This window comes from Rousettus aegyptiacus, unplaced genomic scaffold (assembly GCF_014176215.1).
Source record: "Rousettus aegyptiacus isolate mRouAeg1 unplaced genomic scaffold, mRouAeg1.p scaffold_m13_p_1, whole genome shotgun sequence".
In the NCBI taxonomy this organism is placed as follows: Eukaryota; Metazoa; Chordata; class Mammalia; order Chiroptera; family Pteropodidae; genus Rousettus; species Rousettus aegyptiacus.
Genome location: NW_023416284.1, coordinates 106,785,588 through 106,805,540, shown reverse-complemented (window position 1 = coordinate 106,805,540; position 19,953 = coordinate 106,785,588). Strand labels below are relative to the sequence as shown.

At 38.9% G+C, this 19,953-nt stretch overlaps 1 protein-coding gene across 1 annotated transcript; it reads left to right on the top strand.

The window, feature by feature from the left end:
• The first annotated feature begins 12,917 nt into the window (after positions 1-12,917).
• Positions 12,918-17,810, top strand: IL17F (interleukin 17F). The gene is made up of 3 exons (XM_016147301.2): positions 12,918-12,950; positions 16,804-17,009; positions 17,546-17,810. Exons 1-3 carry the CDS (start codon positions 12,918-12,920, stop codon positions 17,808-17,810), a joined length of 504 nt encoding a protein of 167 aa, XP_016002787.2.
• The last annotated feature ends 2,143 nt before the right edge of the window (positions 17,811-19,953 follow it).

Here is a 19,953-nt window from a genome sequence, read left to right as displayed (position 1 = left end):
GCAGCGTCACCTCATTCCACAACAGCTCTGTCAATTAGGATCATTAAGACTCCACGGAGCAAGAAAATAAAGAGCAAGGTCTTGAGAACCAGAGAATCCATAGGTTATCCCCATCTCATTTTTCCTGAGTTCAAACTATACCAGTTGTCTTAATGGTTCCAGACTTTTTCTGAGGTGACATCTACCCAAAGGGTTTTGGCCAGCGGAATATGGCAGGTGTGTGCTGGCTGCTTTAGTCCTAACAACAGCCCTCCGTGCGTTCCCCTTCCCTGCCATCTCCCCTCCTCTCCTCAGGAGCCAGATATCATCACTTCCGCTTTACAGGTAGAGAAGTGGAGAGGTTAAGTGTTTTCTACCAGTTGCACAGGAAATCTTTCCAGAGAGCCAGAGTTGTCAGAGGGAAGTGAGCTCTGCACTGGGAAGCAAGGCCACCACTGGGTTTGAGTTCCCTCTCTGACACTAGGTGGCTAGTTAATGTGCCAGGCTGGGCTAGCCACTTCCTTAGAGGGAAATTCTCGGTTTCTTTATCTGGAAAAAGGAGGTGGTTAAACTAGGTGATCTCTGAGATCCCTTCTGGTAATGCCTATGACTCTTAACCCCTGGCTAGTTAATGTGCCAGGCTGGGTGAGCCACTTCCTTAGAGGGAAGTACTCGGTTTCTTTATCTGGAAAAGGAAATGGTTGAGTTAGGTGATCTCTGAGGTCCCTTCTGGTATGAATATGACTCTTAACACCCAGTGGCAGTTCTACTCACAAGACCTGGTACCACTTGGAGCCAGGACAGAATGAGTCTTCCATCATGTTAAATATCTTCCATCATGTTAAATATCTTTTTCAGGGTAGTGATCTCTGCGCCTCTCTATTTTGTAGGTAGAACTCCAGGATGTTCTCATTTTCTCAAGAGATTTAATTCCTACAAAAATTTTAGAACCAAATTAATTTTTGTTCTACTCCACTTGAATTTGCTGAAATACAGATTTAGTTCACTTTCTTTTTTCGGGTCTGATGCCTGTGATGAGTGCTGTTTTCTGCCTGTTTCATTATTAACCAGCATGTAATCCAAGCTTGTTCTCTTCAGTCATTCCTCAAGGGAGAGAATTAAGATTCTCAATTCTTTTCCTAAATATTTTTACTATTAAATCTTGAGTATTTTCCCACAGCCTGTAGGAGGACATTAGCTTCTGCTGAGATGTACCATTCTGATAATAGTTTTCCCAGCAGGTAACTTTTTGTAGCAAGTAAGCCTTCCTACCTTTAAGTACCAACATTTAACCTTGACATACAAAGATCAGCTCATGCCATTTTGCATGTATGTGCTGCTATTATAGCTATCTAAGTGGATAGAATCTTGAATGAGAGCTATAATAATATATCTCCAAAAACATAGCCTAAAGTTGGATTTAACAGTGCATTCGTTCTGTTTTTAAAAGTATTGTTATGACTTGTAAAACAACATAGACAGCTCAGGAAAATAGTGAACAAAATAATCTTACCACCCTAGTATTAACTATAATAACTTATATGTGGCAAATTTTAAAACTAGTTTTAAAAGTGAAACCTCACAATATATCTAGTGTATTAGCAAATTACAGATTAGGCATTTGCGATTGAAATTAATAAACAATACTCAGTAGGAGTTTCGGAACTAAGAATGTATCAAACTTTGAACTGAAAGATTTCTGAAAATCGATGCTGCAGAATAAATGTAAGTGTTCCTATGTCACATTTAGCTAATGGATAATAAAAAATGAAGCAAATCAGAGTTAACGTAGGGATGTTGTATAAAGGTTCTAAGCTCCCAAGCAAATTTTGACTCCCAGAAACAACTTCCTTATGTACCTAGTAATTGGAGCAGGTGAGCAGGTGTCATGCTGTTGATAGGTATCATTTGGTAAGTGCTAAACATAAAAACTATCTCATTAAATCTTTCCTACAATCCTATGAGGTAGGTTTTATTATCCCAATTTTATAGAAAAAAATAGACTTCGAGAGGTTAGACAATTTGCCTAGACGTGGACCATAGATTCAAACACAGGGCTATCTTGACTCTTAACTGCTGTGTTCTAACCAGCATTCTGTGTTGTTCCCTTTATAGGCTTCGAAAGGCTGAGAGTATTCTGGGAGCTGGAGGTGGTCAGAGCTGCATCTCTGAGTAAACCTGGTGTGACATTGTTTGTGGGTGCCAGTGTGCAGAGATTAAATCGAAGATTTTCCAAGCTGGTAGTGATCTCTGACCAATCTCAACAATTTGCCTTAAGGGCCAAGAGATTATTTGGCAATGAATGTCTGGCGTTAGCTCTTTTCTATTATCTCTCAAATCTTGTGCTGTGATTACCAGTTTCTAAAACCTGTTTAAATTTTTTTTAATTAAAAACAACTCTGATATAATTGCTTCTTGTAAAAACAGTATATTTTCATTAGATAAACACTAGAAAATAACCATAAGAAGTAATTAGAAACACTTGTAATCTAGTTACCCAGAGAAAACATACCATGTTGTTTTTTTCTTTTTCACCCAGATATGTCTGTGTTTATGCATAAATAGTTGGTACCTGCTTATTAACTAACTTCCTTAGGATAATTTCCTTGAAGTATAATTGCTGGACCAAAAATATGAACATTGTTCAAGTTTTAGATATATTTCATCAGTTTCTATCCCCACATGTATATATACAAAGGATGCCCTTTATCCTACATCCTTGCTGACACTTGATACCACTCCCATCCCTATTTCTAACTTTTTAAAATTGCCAAATTTAGTCTGGTTAAGATTTTAAGTTTATTTTTAAGATCTTATACCATGTACTTCTTGCACAATACCTTCACCAGTACTTGCAATTCAGAGTTATGGAAGTGGTTTAAAATTCTCCCCATAGTTAACGTATAGCAAGTGCAGAAAATGTAATTTTTCACCACTATATAATCTTTGAGAACTAGAAGTGAAAAGTTGGTAGAGTAAGGCACCTAATGAGCTGTCATCGAAACCATCTGGCCAGACCTTGTTTCCATTTATCTTGTTTATACACAGTTAATGTGTATAGGGTAATGTGAAACGGCTAAAAAGGGTTTAAACACCAAAAAGACCGGTTTCATTTCTCATGATCTTCAGGGAACAGGCAGAGTCACTTGGGTGTTCTGACTCTAGTCTAGATGTTACTTAGAACATGTTACTTGCTCTGCAAGTCTGATTCTCTGACCACCCATCACTTTTACACTATGCCCTGGGCATCTTTGTTTCAAATATTCTCCATCCTGCATCTGGGGGAAGTTCTTTTTCTTTCTCTTGGCTTGGAGTCAGAAGCCTTAGGTTTGAATTACAGCTCTGCTATTTAATGGCTGTGTGGCTTTGGACAGTTTCCATGTACTTTTTAAGTCTCAATTTCTTAATCTGCGAAATGGAGAGATTTCTCATCTTTTCCTCAGGGGATTGTCATGAGAATCAAATGTAATAATGTATACGAAAATGCTCTGTGGGCTCCTTCTCCACCCTGGGCAGCACTTCGTTAAAGAGAAAAATGGCCGTGGAAGAGTTGGGGAGAGAGGTCATTTTATTTGCAGATGGAGACTAGAGGAGTCAAAAGTCCTGAGGGCAGGCCGAGCTCCTTCCCTGGGGGCTATCTATGGTAAAGCCATTCAACCTCCACCATCAGCCCAGAGAGTTGCACCATATCATCTCTAAAGACTTGTGCAGCTCCTGAACTCTTTGGTGGAGCAAAAATGAAGAGATGTCTACCTTGCTTTTATGACTAACTTGGCTGCTAGGAGAAGGGGTCCTCTGGACACATGCACCTATAGGGTGTGAGAGGTGTCACAGGATAAAAAAAAATCAGCAGTGTCATTGTCCTCTGGGTGATTTATTCAGCATAAAATCTGTGTAATGGGCATAAACACGAGCAATCTACAGGAAGCTTTCTCTCCAACCTAAATGAGTGCTGGGGGTCTGCATGATTAAGAACCTTCTCAGAGTTTTTAATTTTTCCTTAATGTCTTTTCCCATCAACCTTCCTTTAATCTCCCCATGGGTCAAGTGCAACAGAGAGAACAGTGGAATGAGCCCCGCTAAATTGGGAGCACCTCTCTCTACTCCCCCAGGTTCTACTTTCCTTCCCACATCCCTTCCCTTCTTCTTTTTCTTTATTTCCTTCTCCTCGCCCTTCTCTTTCATTCATTCTTCAATTCCTCTCCTCTGCAAAGATGAAGAACTGTCCCTCACAGGAAACCCATTTCATCCTGTTATTATACAGTGTTTCTATGAAAATTAGGAGAACCTGAGATTTATCATTCTGAGTCAGTCCCATGTAAGAGTGAAAGTGACACATTTCTCAGAAGTGTCTCAGGCCTCTCTCTCTGCTCTTCCTCTTTACCCCCTAGTTTATCTTTCTCTTAACCTGGATCTTTGTGGGACACGAACAGTTGTGATACTTAGGATTTTTAACATTTGGACTCGTGTGATTGTTTTTCACACAAAGAAGGAACAAAAATGAAGAAGCAGCAGAAGATACATTACTCTATTCAACCACATATGCACACACAAACATACTCACACACATCCCTACTTCCAAGACTGAGATTGTGGGTATGTTTAATTAAATTATGAATGTCTACACACACACACACACACACGCACGCACACACACACGCACACACACACACACATATATGTACCTATATATCTATATTTCTATTTAAATTAAAAATAAATATCTTTTGTTTTTCATCAGATCCCCAAATTGGATGAGACCTTGGAGATAGTCCAGTCTAAACACCACTCCTCTCCGCCGATGTATGATTTTCCTCTGGAATATCACTACCAGATGTTCATCAAACCTTGATGTGACATTTTCCTGACAGTCTAATCCTTCTCCCCTAAAAAAAAAAAAACTTGGAAATAGTATTCTTTGTAAGTTTTTTCTTCTCCAAAATTTCCCTCTTTAATTAATAATTTATTGACAACCTCTCTGATCTATTAGGAATTGAAGGTAATGTAGGAGAGGAAAAACTTTCTCCTTTACCCTCTTAGATTCAGCACCCAGGGGACCTAAGTAAAACTGACAAAAGACAAATTAACAGGAGAAAGGATTTATTACGTATGCATACAGAGGCCTCCCTAGAAAAGAAGTGAAGTTCCAAAGAAGGGGTTAGACCTGGGGACTTATATACCATTTTAACAAAGAGTGATAGTAACTAGCCAAAGAATTTCTAGCAGAAGTAAATTGTGGGAATGTAAATATAAAGGGGAAACTAACAGAAGCTTAGAGTTATTTAGTAGGGCTTATAATGCAGACTCACACTGGTGCCTACTCCATTGATAAGAGCTGTCTAATTCTCTCATAATTAAGAAACATCCTCCTCTTCCTAATATAAAGGAGGGAGACATCCTTACAAACGGAAGTTTATGTTACTTTTACAAAGGGAAATTTACGCCCTTTCCTTTGACAGAAAGCGGGAGGGCAGAGAGACTTTCCTGAGTCAGTTGTTTCTCAATTGCCTTCAGCTCAAAATTATCCTTATGCCAAAGTGACATTTTGCGGCAGCACACTCTTGATCTCTGTATTAGCGAGAAACTAGGTAGAAGAAATTATCCAATATCAATATCAAATTAAATCAAGTGAGCAGCTGTGGGTAAGATATTTTGCGGAGGCTGTGGGAGGGGTGGGAACATAAAAAAAAGCAGAAGGCACAGTTGTCTCTGTTAAAGAATTTAAAATTCAGAGAGCAGATGAGGAATAAACACTTGAAATTTTTAAAAACAAAAACACACAAAGAGCCTTTCAAGTAGATAGTAAAACAGTAACTATGAAATGAAATGCGATGAGAATAAGTCGAGTTCAAAAGTGGGAAAGCAGGTCAGAGGAGATGGATTTTCAGGAAGAGGCCAGGCATTTGGGCAGAACCTAAATGAGTAGAGAGAACTGAAATGGTCATTCCAGAAAAAAGGAACTGGCCTGGAGAGGGTGAGGGCTCAAAATTACAAAATGTGTTGTGAAACAGAAGCTGAAAAATGAGTTTATCTCATGTGAAACGTTTGGAAAGGTGACTTCCTTTAACAAACTAGGCTGGGGCCACACATTAAATTTGGGTCAGTGTCTAAGGAATTGATCACTTAATCTCGACGCAAGAATGGAGCACGAGGTCATCTTTCTGGGACTAGACTTGCCATCCCAGCTCACTACCCCAGAGCTTTGTTGGTTGTCAGTAAGATGACAGTCCAGGAGTAAATTTTGCTGACCCCTGTTCCTGTATGACTTGGTAGCAAAAAGCCGAGGAGAAATTTTGGTGGGAGGAGGCTAGGAAAATTCTACAGTGTTTGAGAGAAACTCACACGGGCTTTCCCCAGGCATTGGCACTCGGTAATATGTTGACTAATTCCATCCACCTTGATGCAGGAAACAGCTTGGCTGCTGAGTAAGTGAAAGTCTGCACGGAACCTTGAGTTTCTTTGAGTTGTCTGCAGCTAGCCTGTGTTGTAGATTGGTGAGGCCAACCCGAAGCAGGTCCTGCTGAAATTTTTTTGAATTAAGTTTATTGGGGTGACATTGGTTAATAAAATTATATAGGTTTCAAGGGTACAATTCAATAACATAGTACATGTCTATTGTAAAGTGTGTTCACCACCCAAAGTTAAATCTTCCATCACCAAATATTTGACCTCCTTTACTGTTGTCTAACAACATCCTTCCCCTCTTTCCTTCTGATAACCATTAAACTTTGTCTGTGTCTATGAGTCTCTGTCTTATTTGTTTGTTGCTGCTGAATTTTGACATGAAACAACATCGCTTTCCTATTGTTCTCTTCATCCCTGTCCTAGCCAAGGAGCCCTCCAGAATAGAACAGGTATGGTTCTTAGCTCTGAGGGAGTGGAGCTGTGAGAATTAATGCCTCTGTTTGTTTATTCCAATCACTTTCAAGGATACTCTAGTTTCAAATCCTCATTTTCAGAAAATGTAATATATCTAGTGAACCCCACTGTAATTTTATGGGGAGTCTAGCACTTTCTTTCACATTCTCAAAAGCAGTGTATCCTGGACATTCAAGTGATATGAATCACTTGGGGGATCTTTTGAAAATGCAGAGTCTGATTCAATAAACTCGGGGTTGGTGGGGGGGGAGGTGCGAGATTCTGTTTTGAACAAGCTCCCAGGTGCTAGCAAGCTAGACGCTGCTGGCTCCAGGATCAAACTCCGAGCAGCAAGACGCTCCTCAATAGCCAGCGTGGGGATGGTGCTTACTACCTCATCCCAGATTCTTGCTTGACCCAGTCTTGCCGTCTCCTCCTGAGGCTGCTGTTCTCTCTCCACATCACCTCTGCTGTGTAGACATCACAAGACTTCCATTCGACATGGAAATAATGGAAGAGAATTAAAGCACGGTGTAGACATGGAAACAGTTTGCATGCTAAGCTTAGGACTCTTAAAAGTTTCCTTGCCACTTTAGTTACTGGAAGTCTCTTACTGGCATCTCTGTTTCTCATCTCTAGGAATAACTAAAAATCCTGTTACTTACATGTGCAGTGATTTCCCTTTCTGCTCTACCCTGGAATAGGCTCTACCTTTGTACTTCCAAAAGGAACCAAGGCAAGTTCTCTCCAAAACAGAAGTGCCATCTGGCATGACACAAAGTTCATGGCACTTTGTGAAAAAATGATCTTCCTCTTCTTTTTTCAGATGATACTTTTATTTTTATTCCTCATACCTTTGCTAAATACCCAGCACAGTGACTGCTACAGCAAGGGAGTTTAATAAATGGTATTTTTATTAAAAAAAAAAAAAGATAAAGCTCTGCAAAAACCTCCATGGGTCCAGAGAACAGATTCAGAATAGGGGTTCCCCTATTCTATCTGGAACTTTCTCCAGTGACCTCAACCCTATTCTGCCCAGGATTCTCACAGACTACTTTGGGCAACTCCTTTTTAAGTCTTTGCCCCTGCCCCTTATTTTTCTTCTTTTTCAGCTTTTGCTCCAATTCCCTTCCTTTATCTCTCTCCCCTGTAACTTTTTTCATAGGTTATTCATTTTTTCATCAGAAAACCAGGAATCGTACTCTTTAACACACACATGCACATGCACGCGCGCGCACACACGCACACACACACACACACACACACACTGAGAGAGGCAGAAAGAGCGAGAGGGAGAGAGGGAGAGAATGGGAGACAGTTACAGATGGAGAAGAAAAAGGGCTTCTGTGTCTTTTATCCTTTGTTGACCTGAGGCCCACGTAATTCCCTATCCTACAAACATCAGCATAGGATAAACCTGGTAAAGTATTTTCATCTGAAAAATAATTATAATAATGATCCTTTTCTAATTTTTAAACCAAAAATAAAGTTGTTGAATAAAAGCCGTAACACTTTGAGGCCATTCTGACTTAAAGTTTTTGACCCTTATTCAGAAGGGTCCTAATGTAAGTAAGTATTTAGGGAAATTAGGAAGAACTGTTTAAATATCACTTGGAGATAAGACTGGGGTTAAAATAAATTATATACTAATAGCTTTTGTTTGGTGAATAATAGTAAATGATAGTCTCAGTTTATTTTTTGCATTTAATTTTTTACAAATATTTTTAAAACAGAATATAGGATAACATTGTTTAACTGACTCATAATGAGAAGCTAGAGCTCTGATAAAAAATAAAAATAAACAGAAAAGCCTGTAAGAACATTTCTTGTTTCTGTCAATTCAGACTAGGAAATGTGACAGTGACAATCTCCTAGTTGCAGTGGTTTACGAGAACAAAGGCTTATTTCTTGATAATACTTACATGTCCAATGTAGGTCAGCTGTGAGGCTCAACTCATTGTACTCAATCAGAGGTCCAGATCCTCTTACGATGCCATCATTTCCCCGCAAGTTATCATATTCCCTGAGGCAGGAGGGGCGAGGTCATGGAGAATGACAAATGGGTTTTAGGTTCTTCTGCCTAGAACTGAAACACTTTAATTCCACTCACATTTCTTAGGCCAAAGCAAATCACATACCAAGAAAGCAAAGAAGTATAACTCTCCAGGTTCCAGGAAGTAGAGAACAATGCATTTTGGTAATCATTAGCAACATCTACCATAGTCCATCCTTCTGTTCACCAAATACTTGGTTCACTCTCCTTGCATACATAATACCTTTACCTTCTCCCTAAGAGAGAGCACCCAAAAGTCCCATCCTACCAGAGAATCTAGCTCAAAGCCTAGAATTTCTAAATGGCATACTATATTTCTCTACATAAGGTCTGAGTGGGTAGAATGGAGCAGGAAGATAGCAATAAACACTTCCATTTGGAAAAAGAAAGAATGAGAGATGCACAGTAGTTTTGGTCCACAGCTACCTTGAAATCCTGCTTGGCTGACATTGTGGAGATGCCACTTTTTGTGACCCCTGGTTCTACTCTCTGGGGGCTATTTTTCCCCCTGATAATCTCTTTGGCCAAATCTGAAATAGTGTTGGCAAATATACCTTCTTTGGGGCCTAAGTTCCTGCTCCTAGATGACTAGGGAACTGAGGGTTGGTTCATGATTAAGTTTAAGAGTTTTCTCAAAAGCTTAGTAAACTTCTTATCTAAATCAGTTTTTTTGTGTGTGTCATAATTGCCAGAATATGTCTATTTCTTTGCTTTTTATTACCATAACTTTCTCACTCTCGATTTAATAGTAGTTTGCCAGAACTGTATATACCCTTATATTCTTTATTCTGAGCCTTTTTATTCAATTAAAAGGATGTACCAGATGCTTCATTTTGATTCTTGCCCATAGGAAATTTACTTTGTTGAAAGGTTTTACTGGGCATTCCTCCTTCAAAGTCTTTTTTCAATCTTATCTTTTGCTATTAGGGCTAAATTTTTTTTTTTTTTTTAAACTTGAAAGACTGAATTTCTGAAATCTCTTTATTCTTTTTTATTTTTGTTTGCAAACATACCAACTCTTTCCAGAGCTAATCTCTTTCTGGCATTACTTTGCCAAATGCAGTTAATAGATACACACACGACTAACATTCTGTTTTCCAGTCTCTTCCTCTAGAGCTCTTGTACTTCTAGGTACAATATCTACCCTTAAGTTATTGCAGGCAATAATTTTACCAAATGTTTTGCTATTGCACAATGTGGGTCATCATTTATCTAGTGTACAGTTTTATTGTCATCACAGCCTCTGTCATCACTGACCTCTGTTGACAATGCCATTATTCTAGCCTTTTCTTATGGTAGCACCCCACTCCCAGGCATCAATTTCTGTAACCACATATGTACTGCTAGATTATGGCAGCATATCTTGATTAGATTCACCTTTCTTTTCTTTTTCTTTCTTTTTTTTTTTTGAGTTAATATAAAAACTCTTGAAGGTTTGATTTGTAAAACTAAACATGTACATTTAACTACCAATATCTCCAACAATCTCATGTCATTATCTTCTTGGGTAATATATATGTCTATTTGTTTTTTCTTCATAATAAGATTTTAAACACATTAATGTAGCGTCTGTAATAGTATAGTCTATTACCTGTAACAGCCCCATCAAACATGTAGTAGGGGGCTTCTAGATTGGGCATCTTTTAGATTGGGCATCTAAAAAATGTTAACTTAGATGTTTAACCAGCTATAATATTTTACCTATGTGAGGCATTGTGTAATTCATTCTCAGAACTACAGAGTCTTCTGCTATCTGTTTATGTGGGCTCTTGAATTGTGCGTAGAGTGTCCTAGCTGTCACTGTGTTGGCTCCAGTGTCTGATGGCTCCCCTTGCATTAAGAAACTCTTAAAGCTGGAAACAGCTTGGGTCATAGGTATTACAGGACCAGTTAATAAAGAGCTATGTGCTCATGATATAGTCATTATTGTGTCCCCAGTATTAGCACATGATTTACAGTATAAAATGCTCAATAAATGTTAGATGAAATTATGATATGAATTTGTTAATTCAGTGCATACTTGGTGAAAGCTGGTTACTAGTTTGATATCCTGGCAAGTTATTTATTTTTACCTTGATAGGAGAAAATGCTATGACCACTAGATGTAAAATGTCGATGTTGCTTCCTTCTTACACAAAAGGCCATTCAATTCTTCCCAGCAATCCAGAAAATGTTGCTGTATTAAATTAGGCACTTTTAATTCAATGTGATTTATTTGTTTTTTCTTTCAAAAAGCTAGTCTAGTCTTCTATGCATTAAGGTATGGCTCTGAATGAATAAGAGACTACTGAAGAAAGTGAGTGACCCAGTCAATCGAACAAACTTTTAAGGGGCTATTGCAAATATTCCTTTGGTAGCATGAGTGATACATGAAAACATGGCTCTTGATTTCATGATCGTAGCTTCACAGAGTATATGTAAGGGCATACATGGCGAGGTCTTTAAAATTTTCTATAAGGGTTTCAGTCTAGCTAGAAGGGGTTGACTAGGAGACTTGTCTTGAATTTGTGTATGCATAAAAATATACTGCTTCAATTTAGATTGTATATTTGGGGCTGTGTACTTAGAGAAGGAGACTGGTAGAGATTATTGGGGGAACATTGAGTCATTGAAGACCCCAAGGACTCATCCTAAAACATATGAGTAAGTGTGAGATAAACTAAATATGAGTACAAGAGTAATGAGGAAGGATTATTGGGGGAACATCGAGTCATTGAAGACCCCAAGGACTCATCCTAAAACATATGAGTAAGTGTGAGATAAACTAAATATGAGTACAAGAGTAATGAGGAAGGATATGACCTGAGAGAATGATTCAAGGAAGCCTTTTTGTAGGAGCTGAACTTTTGATTGTTCCAGAAGAGAGATGCAGAGAAGGATCCATGGGCATGACGAGTGGAAACATGTGTGAAAGACCCATGATCACAGAAAGAATTTTGATCAAATTTTGAGGGTCTTCCAATGTGCCCAGCAGCTGCTTCCTCTTCATTTATTTCAGTAAAAGAAAATGGAGGAAAGTTGTGCAAACATGTGACAAATGAAGATAACTTTGTCCTGCCAAAATGTGCCCTGCCCTTTTAAAAATGCATATGTAATTTTATCTAATCTTAATGGAGACACAAAAAGTGAGCTACTGTTATTTCAGGAATGCCTGTGTACTTCTAAAGCACAATGTCTGGCATATAGCATGTGCTTAATAAATGTTTATCGACCTGGGGTTAACTGAGACAAATTAACTTTTTGTAGGTTATTTGAAGTTACACATCAGAGCATTCTTTTAAAGGCTCCACTTGCTAATCCATTTTGGTTAAAAAAAATTATCCTCAATCAGAGATAACCAAGATAGTGGTCACTTCTATGCTTTATAAATAATGATCATTTATCAAGTATCGGTAGGAGTCTAACCATGGGGTTAAAATAGAATTAGTTGAGGTTGGCTAACAACTACCTGAGAATATAATTTCGGAATCTCTCACTGAGGTCCTTCTTTGGCTTTGTTTTCCATTTCTAAAATGTTGCTAGGGAGTAGCCTCTCATTTAATACCAAGCAAGGCTCTTCTAAGGATGACTTATCTCCCACTTAAACAGTGGTTCATATTTCATGACTGGAAAGTAGAACATGAGGTATATGACAAGAGTTGTTAGGCGTTTGTGGAATATAAAAGATCATGACACCAATTTGTAACTTGTTTCATCTCTGTAGTAAATTAGCTCAGAATTTTGCTGTAATTTGAGGGCAATGGGGGTGGAAGTGGGGTAGAAGAAAAGGAAGCTTTGGTCATTTTTTCGTCATCCCTTTCTTGGGTCCCCCTTTGGCTTCCCTTCAGGAAGTGGAATAGGAAAAAAAAAAACTACATTCGTCAGTAACTCTGGGGCAACCACATCTTAAGACAGTAAGCAGGTCAATCAAAACAAGGACAGTGATTGCTATAAAACTGACAGGTACTGTCATTGACACGACGCAAGCATACACACGGCGACAATACACAGAGAGAGGTTACTGCGCAAAGCAGGCAGCCAGAACGAAATGACAACGACAGGCCTGCATAATACGACCATGGTGAGTAGTCGCAATTTCTCTTTATGTACAGTTATTCCTAGAATTTCATAAAACAGATTTCTAAGGAATTAGGCTTGATTGGGTTCTTTCTTTGGGTAATTTCTTCAAAACACAGAGCTGACTTTAATTTTGACTCCCGTCTGGTGGAGAAAAAGAAAAAAAAACTAGAAGTTATAATGGGTGTAAAACACAGCTCTTCACCTGGTGGTTTTTGCACTTTGTTGTTAGTTCATGCAGGTCTTGGTGTCACAGGCTGGACACGAACTCTCCTGTGGCCACTACTATAGAGTTAGTTTGGCTTAAAACTCTAATCTCATGTGGGAATTTAGCTAGCCTTGTAGGACATATACGTCTATATTCCAACAAAGGAAGTTTGGGCCCCAAGTGGTTTAATGATTCCCCCAAGACTACAGGTAGAGAAGAAGGACCCTGGATGGAGGACATGAAACCACCCAGTGATGAACTTTGGACAGCTCCTAGAGGGAAATTTGCAATGTCTGTGATAGCTGATTATGTTTGCCTTGTTTCATTCTTCTTGGAGGAGAGAGAAATGTTGATGTGACGGGACCCTAGGTCTCGAATCTTACCTGGCACTAGTCAGGTCGAACCTGGGAAGAATTTAATATAGAGGAATATGAAAACAAGGCTTGGTTAATTACTCACAATATTATCGATTTAAATACTTTCTCTCTCTCTCTTTTTTTTTCTCCATGTATAAGCCATGTGACTTAAAAGAGCTTAGAATTCATTAAAAAACTCATGGCATATGGTGATGACAATACTATGTTACATTTACATATTGTTTTAGAGATGTCAAGAAATACAGCAAAGTGCAGTATTTAGGGGGCATAGGCTTTGGAATCAGACCTGGCTTCACCACTTGCTAAATGTGGGATTTAGGGTAATTTACTTAACTACTCTGTGCATTATTATTCCCTTTATCAGTATAGGGAAATACTAATGGCATCTCACTCATGGGGTCTTTGGGAGAATTAATTAATATCATTGTAAATGACTAAACCTGTACTCTGAAATAGCAGATCTATGTATGCATAGCTTTTAGTTAACTTGGCCATTTTAATGTAATGATCAATAGGGATAGTAAAAGTGTTCAATAAGTGTTAAATATTAATATTAATAATATTATTTTTCCCCCTTGAGCCTCTCCTCAATCCAGTGAAGTAGATGGGAAACTCCTTTCCCCATTATACAGATGAACAACAGTTTGATTAAGTGATTTAACATCACTGAGTACTGTACACACAAGAACTGGGACATGAATCTAGGTTTACTGGCTCCAAGCACAGTATTTTTCTCCTTGAATGACTCAGGGGCAAGATTTATGATCCTCTCAGAGAGGAAGTGTTATATATATTATTCTTGTGAACCAGCAAGAGCCTTATCAGAGCCCCTGTTCTGTACTCCATAACCACTTAAATCTACAATTTCAGCTTTGTGAAGCGAATTAGACAGATTTGCAGACATGATCTAATTTCCTGATAAAGAGTCATGTGACCTCCAGCACTCATGCAATTCTGATGCAGATGTCACATTGCTTAAAATGCTTGGCTCCTCTAGTGGGACAAAGCTAAGGCTAAATACTTGTGAGTGGCTATATATGTTAACAGTAATAAGGATCTTCAATAGCAACAGCACTGACCACTGACATGTAGGTTTGAGTCCCAGGACTGGCATTAACAGGCTAGCGACCCCTACCAAATTATATACTGCCTCTCAGACATGAAAATTTTCACTTGTCTAATCAGGATAATTAATACTAAGTTGACCTACCCCGCAACACAGTTGTGAGAATCAAGTGTTTAAAGAGATGCGAAAGTGTTTTCTAAAATACTCTAAGAATATAAGCGAATACAATAACGACTTATTATGAGCATGGCAATTTTTGCTAAGTCATATAACCTCGAGTTTCAGTTACTTTAAAGCTTTGATAGTGAAAATTAAAAATGATTTAGTGAATATGATATGGAAGAGAAAAGAGGAAACACAAAGGAGGAATTTACATAAGAGACCTAAGGAAGTGATTGATAGGCTTGGGGAACTAGCTAAGGGTCTTCTTGTCTCAGCAGGCATCCTTTTACTTTTTAAAACTTCATTGTGTTATATCTAGACAGATGGTGCATGAAAGCAGATTTCACATCTTTCCTTTCCACTGTGTATCGTCAGCACGATGTCAACTTCGTAAAAGTCACCTGTACTGAATATTTATCATGTGCTGGCTTGTGCTCTTCATGCTTTATATGGATCATCTCTCTTAATCTCCACATTTTCTGATGGAGAAAACTGAGTTACAGCTAGTAAGAGCCCTGGACATCTGACTTTAGAGCCCATGTCCTGAATCACCAGACTACAGAGATTAGGAGAGAGCTGTTGGATGAATGAGTAATCGTGGGAGATGACTGCTGATTATCTGAAGGCAAATCAGCCTATTTGGGCTTATCTGGGTCAATCTTGCTTTCAACTTCTTTTAAGTATCAGCTACTTTGGTTCAGAAAGTTGATACCATAACCTTTTGATTTACTCTTGTCATTTCTGGCCTTTTGATGAACATGTCTAATTGCCCCCCCTACCAAAACTCATGAGAGTTATGAGCCTGAACAACACTGAGCCCAGAGAAGGAAAGCAAGTCAGCTTCAGCTCTTGTTTTGCATCATGTTGAGAGTTGATGACGGGCATTGTCCATCCCCAGTGAGGGTCAGTGGTGATGGTGGGGTGAGCAAAAGCACTGTTGTGACAAAAGGAAGCTGGAGAGATTTTTAGCTTTTCTGAGTTAGGTCCTCACAGAACACCTTTCTTCCTTTGTGCATTCCCGTAACACTACATAAAACAATATTTCAACGTAAGCATAAAAAAACATGTGTTCCAGAGTTAAAGAAAAATAGTTTTTTAGTTTCTGTTGTTGAGTGTCATTAGTGCCCTTGCTTCTTTTAATTAGCACGGTTAATTGAAAGTTTACTGTAGTTAGTGTTGCAGAGTGTTTTCCTTAATGCGTTGGGCTTAAATTCACTGTATTGTTAATTTAACTTTCTGTTTTGTTTATTCATTCACTCATCCACTTTTTCATTCATCCAGAAAGTATTTATGGAACACACCTGTTCTCCGATATGTCCTCCTGCATGAACTTACAATCTAATAGGTGTAGATCTGGCACAAGCACAGATACTTCATTCCAGATAATAATGAAATGCTGCCTGAATGCTAAATGGTAAAAGCTTATGATTTAAGGATAATTAACATATTTCTAATCAGATTACTTTAGGGACAGTTTCTGGAGGAGACCACATCTGAATGGGGCCTCGATGAAAAGGTAGGATTTGAAGAGAGAGAGGTAGGCAGTGTGTTCAAGGTGGAGGAATGGCTGGAAGGAAAGATTTTGTGGAGGATTCATGGCATATGAGGTTGAAAATAAAAATAAGAGCTATCACTTAGTAAGCCTCTATTTTTTGTTAGCTCTATAGGTTCTTTACAGAGAATATTTCACTTAATCTTGTGAATATTAAAATCTGGTTAGAAAGAAGGAAAAACAGGCTAAGTGAGGAAGGCCAGGGCACGATTTACACCCAGTCCCAGATCCTAACATCTTTCTGTCTCACTGGTCAGGAGCTCTCACACTGTGGAGGGCTCAGTCACCAGGCTAATGAGTTTCATTCTCAGTTTGGTACCCTGATATCTTCATGTACGATGGTTTCCATTTCTAGATGAGGCTCTGATGTTCAGACAGAAATCCTGATCCCATAAAAGACCAAGAACGCTGAGTTCAGATAAAGCATGGGATGTATCTTGACATAAGTGACCCTAGAGTCCCTAATCAACTGCAACCTACTCTATTTTCCAGGTCAAGTCCCTAATGCTGTTGATGTTGGGGCTCACCCTCCTGGAGAAGGGGACAGCTTGGAAAACCCCCAAAGCAGAGGATGCTGCTCTTTGCCCTCCTCTGGAGGACAATAGTGTGAGGGTTGACATTCGCATCCTCAGTCAAAACCAGGGTATTCTAGTCTCACATGACTTCCAGAACCGCTCCACCTCCCCCTGGGATTACAAGTAAGTGCAAAGGAGAATGATCTTTACATTCTTTTGAAAAATATGTTAATTTATTCTAATCATAAATTAGAAACATTAGAAAAAATAGAAAAATGAAAAGCCTTCATACTCTTAAAAACAGAAATCTGTTTACTTGGAAGCTCACATTTTTCTTACTGTTTACATAAGCATAAGTCATAATTATAATAATAACAATGTAAAGAAAAATAAACTACAAGATCTAACATTTATGGGACGCCAACATTTTACAGTGTGGCGTTTCATATGCATTTGTATCAATGAATGTTCTCAGCAATCGCATGAGAGCAGTGTATGAGGATCTCCATTTTATGGTTGAGGAAACGGAGGTTTAGGAAGTTAGGCACTTTTGCCAGAGGGCTGCGTATGAATCCAGGTTCTCTGAGCCTGTGCGCAGCCTCCCCGAGTAACTCAGAACTAACTCTTTGCAGGTGAGCACCCAATCCTGCAGGGCTCTCATCCTTTGTCTATCTTCCCCTCCTTGTCTCACCATCTGCTTTTGTTGGCTTTTCCTGCAGCGTCACCCGGGACCCTCACCGATTCCCCTCTGAGATTGCAGAGGCCCGGTGTAGGCACTCAGGCTGCATCAACGCCGAGGGGATGGAAGACAGATCCATGAACTCCATTCCCATCCAGCAAGAGTTGCTGGTCCTCCGGAGGGAGCCCCAGGGCTGCTCTAGTTCCTTCCGACTGGAGAAGATGAAGGTGACTGTTGGCTGCACCTGTGTCACCCCCATAGTCCGCTATGTGCGTGGCCTGAGAGCTGCACAGCAACTTAGCTGAAGAAGCTGCAGAAATGCCACACTTCACCTAGTGCTCTGCAGCAAGTCCTGTACGGTTCCCAGTTCTCTCCATTTTATGAAACTCAACAAGGCCTACATGGAATTCTCAAAGCTCTGTCTGTAGTAGATATGGTATTAACTTTCTGGGGCACTTCCAAATCCTAACACAGTCCTGAGATGTTCAGATGTCCTAACCCCCTAAAAATGTGTGGAGGAGAAATGAAGCATCCCTTGGTTGACTCTTTATATGCTGCCATGACCACCATGCAATCACATGCGATGACCAGCCACGCAGTCACTGCGATACAGTGCCATTTCCTGGGAGCTTTTTGGTTAAATGGGATTCTGTTCCACAAGGATGAAAAAGTTGAAAATATATCCATGATGTAGGAGTGTGTGGGAGGGACTGTGGAGGATGGGTGGGGTGGGAATGATAGGGATGAGGATTTAATACACATGTTTATTAAGCACTTGATAAATATAGATGAGGTTGGCCTGATATTTATATTTTTACGGAAACTGTTCATATAATTATGATGTATTGATAATCTAAAATTTAGGAGAAAAATTAATATATGAAGTACTAATATAATAAACTATTAATGGTTAAAATATACTTTGGGTGTTCTTCTTAGCTTGTACTCACAGACCTTGTAACCCTAAAAATTTTGAAATTCCTTATACCTGTCATTTGCTTTTCATATCTTCTCATCAGAGCACTAGTGTTAGAATTATTTTATTATTATTATTTTGTGTGTGTGATCTCAGTGATATTAATTTTCCCCAGCTTTATTGAAATATAATTGATAAATAACATGGTGTAAGTTTAAGGTGTATAATGTGATGATTTGATACACAAATATATTGCAAAATGATTACCAAATAAGGTTAGTTAACACATCCATCCCTCCATATAGTTACCTCTCTTTCTTGCAGAGAGAATATTTAAGATACAGCCTCTTAGCAAATTTTAAGTATATAATATAGCACTGTTAATTATAGTCACTCTACTATACATTAGATGCCCAGAACTTATTAATCTTATAATTGAAAGTGTGTACCCTTTGTCCAACATCTCCCTATTTCCTCCAGCTTCAATCTCTGGCAACCACAAGTCTATTCTCTGTTTCTAAGAATTGAATAATTATTTCATTATTAATGTCCTTGGGAGTTACATGAAGAGCTAAGGAAAATGATACAAATGGAACTCATATTCTCCATCTTCCTAGCTACATTATTTTACAAAGTGAACATTTATTGGTCACTGTGTTAGCTAGAAGAGATACAAAGAAAAGAAATGTATATGGAAGGGCCACAGTACTGGTAATGGCCATACCCAGGGTCCCTAGTCACTAGGTCCCTGGTGGTCACTTTGGGTTTTCCTCATTCTGATTACTTTTGTGTTACTGGTTGTTTCATCCATCTCTAATCCTTCTTGGGCACGCAGGAGCTTCCAGATTCTTGTCTCCATAGTACTCAAAGGTTCTCTTATCCCTCTCTTGTCCAGAGATAGCACACCACATTTTCCTTTTCATTGCTACCAAACCACAGGCTCAGAGCACATCTGCATTGCTGCTGCCCTCCAGGTCCCACAGTGGAAGTGGGGCATAAGTTCTCATTCCCACCCGCAACTTGTCTTGAGGATGGGCAAGTGGCAGGAGCCTGGCACCCATTCTAACCCTTTAGTGCAGGGGAATTTTTATGTAGTCTATTGGTGGGGATGGGGACAGAGAAGTTTCCCAGGCTGGTTCTTCATCTCTTTGCTTCAGAATCTTTTGCTTATGGTACAAACATTGATGTTCAAGCTCTTGAAATCTAAAAGAAACATTTTTTCTCATAGCTATCAGCTTCGTACATTTTCTATGAATCTCACAAGTTCATTTTGGTCCTCACAACTGTGTAATGAGTCTCCTTTTCTCTGTTCATTTTGGCTGTTATAGCCTTACCCTGAAGGTAATATAAGAAGTATAGAGATGAAGAAGATTGCAGAAGAAAAATTTACACCTCTGAGTGTATCAAGATATTATCTTGTTACACACTTACACATGTAATTTCCAAACAATGTGCAAAGTACAATGATCAAGGTATGAAATGTTAAGATACAGAGGATGATATCTCGCCAGAAAAGTTCAGAAAAGAAATGA

Bases quoted from the DNA above. Each gene is read 5' to 3' on its own strand.
- IL17F (XM_016147301.2), top strand. From the start codon at position 12,918: ATGACAACGACAGGCCTGCATAATACGACCATG. The intron at 12,951-16,803 runs GTGAGTAGTCGC...TCTATTTTCCAG, and splicing joins GCCTGCATAATACGACCATG to GTCAAGTCCCTAATGCTGTT. The intron at 17,010-17,545 runs GTAAGTGCAAAG...CTTTTCCTGCAG, and splicing joins ACCTCCCCCTGGGATTACAA to CGTCACCCGGGACCCTCACC.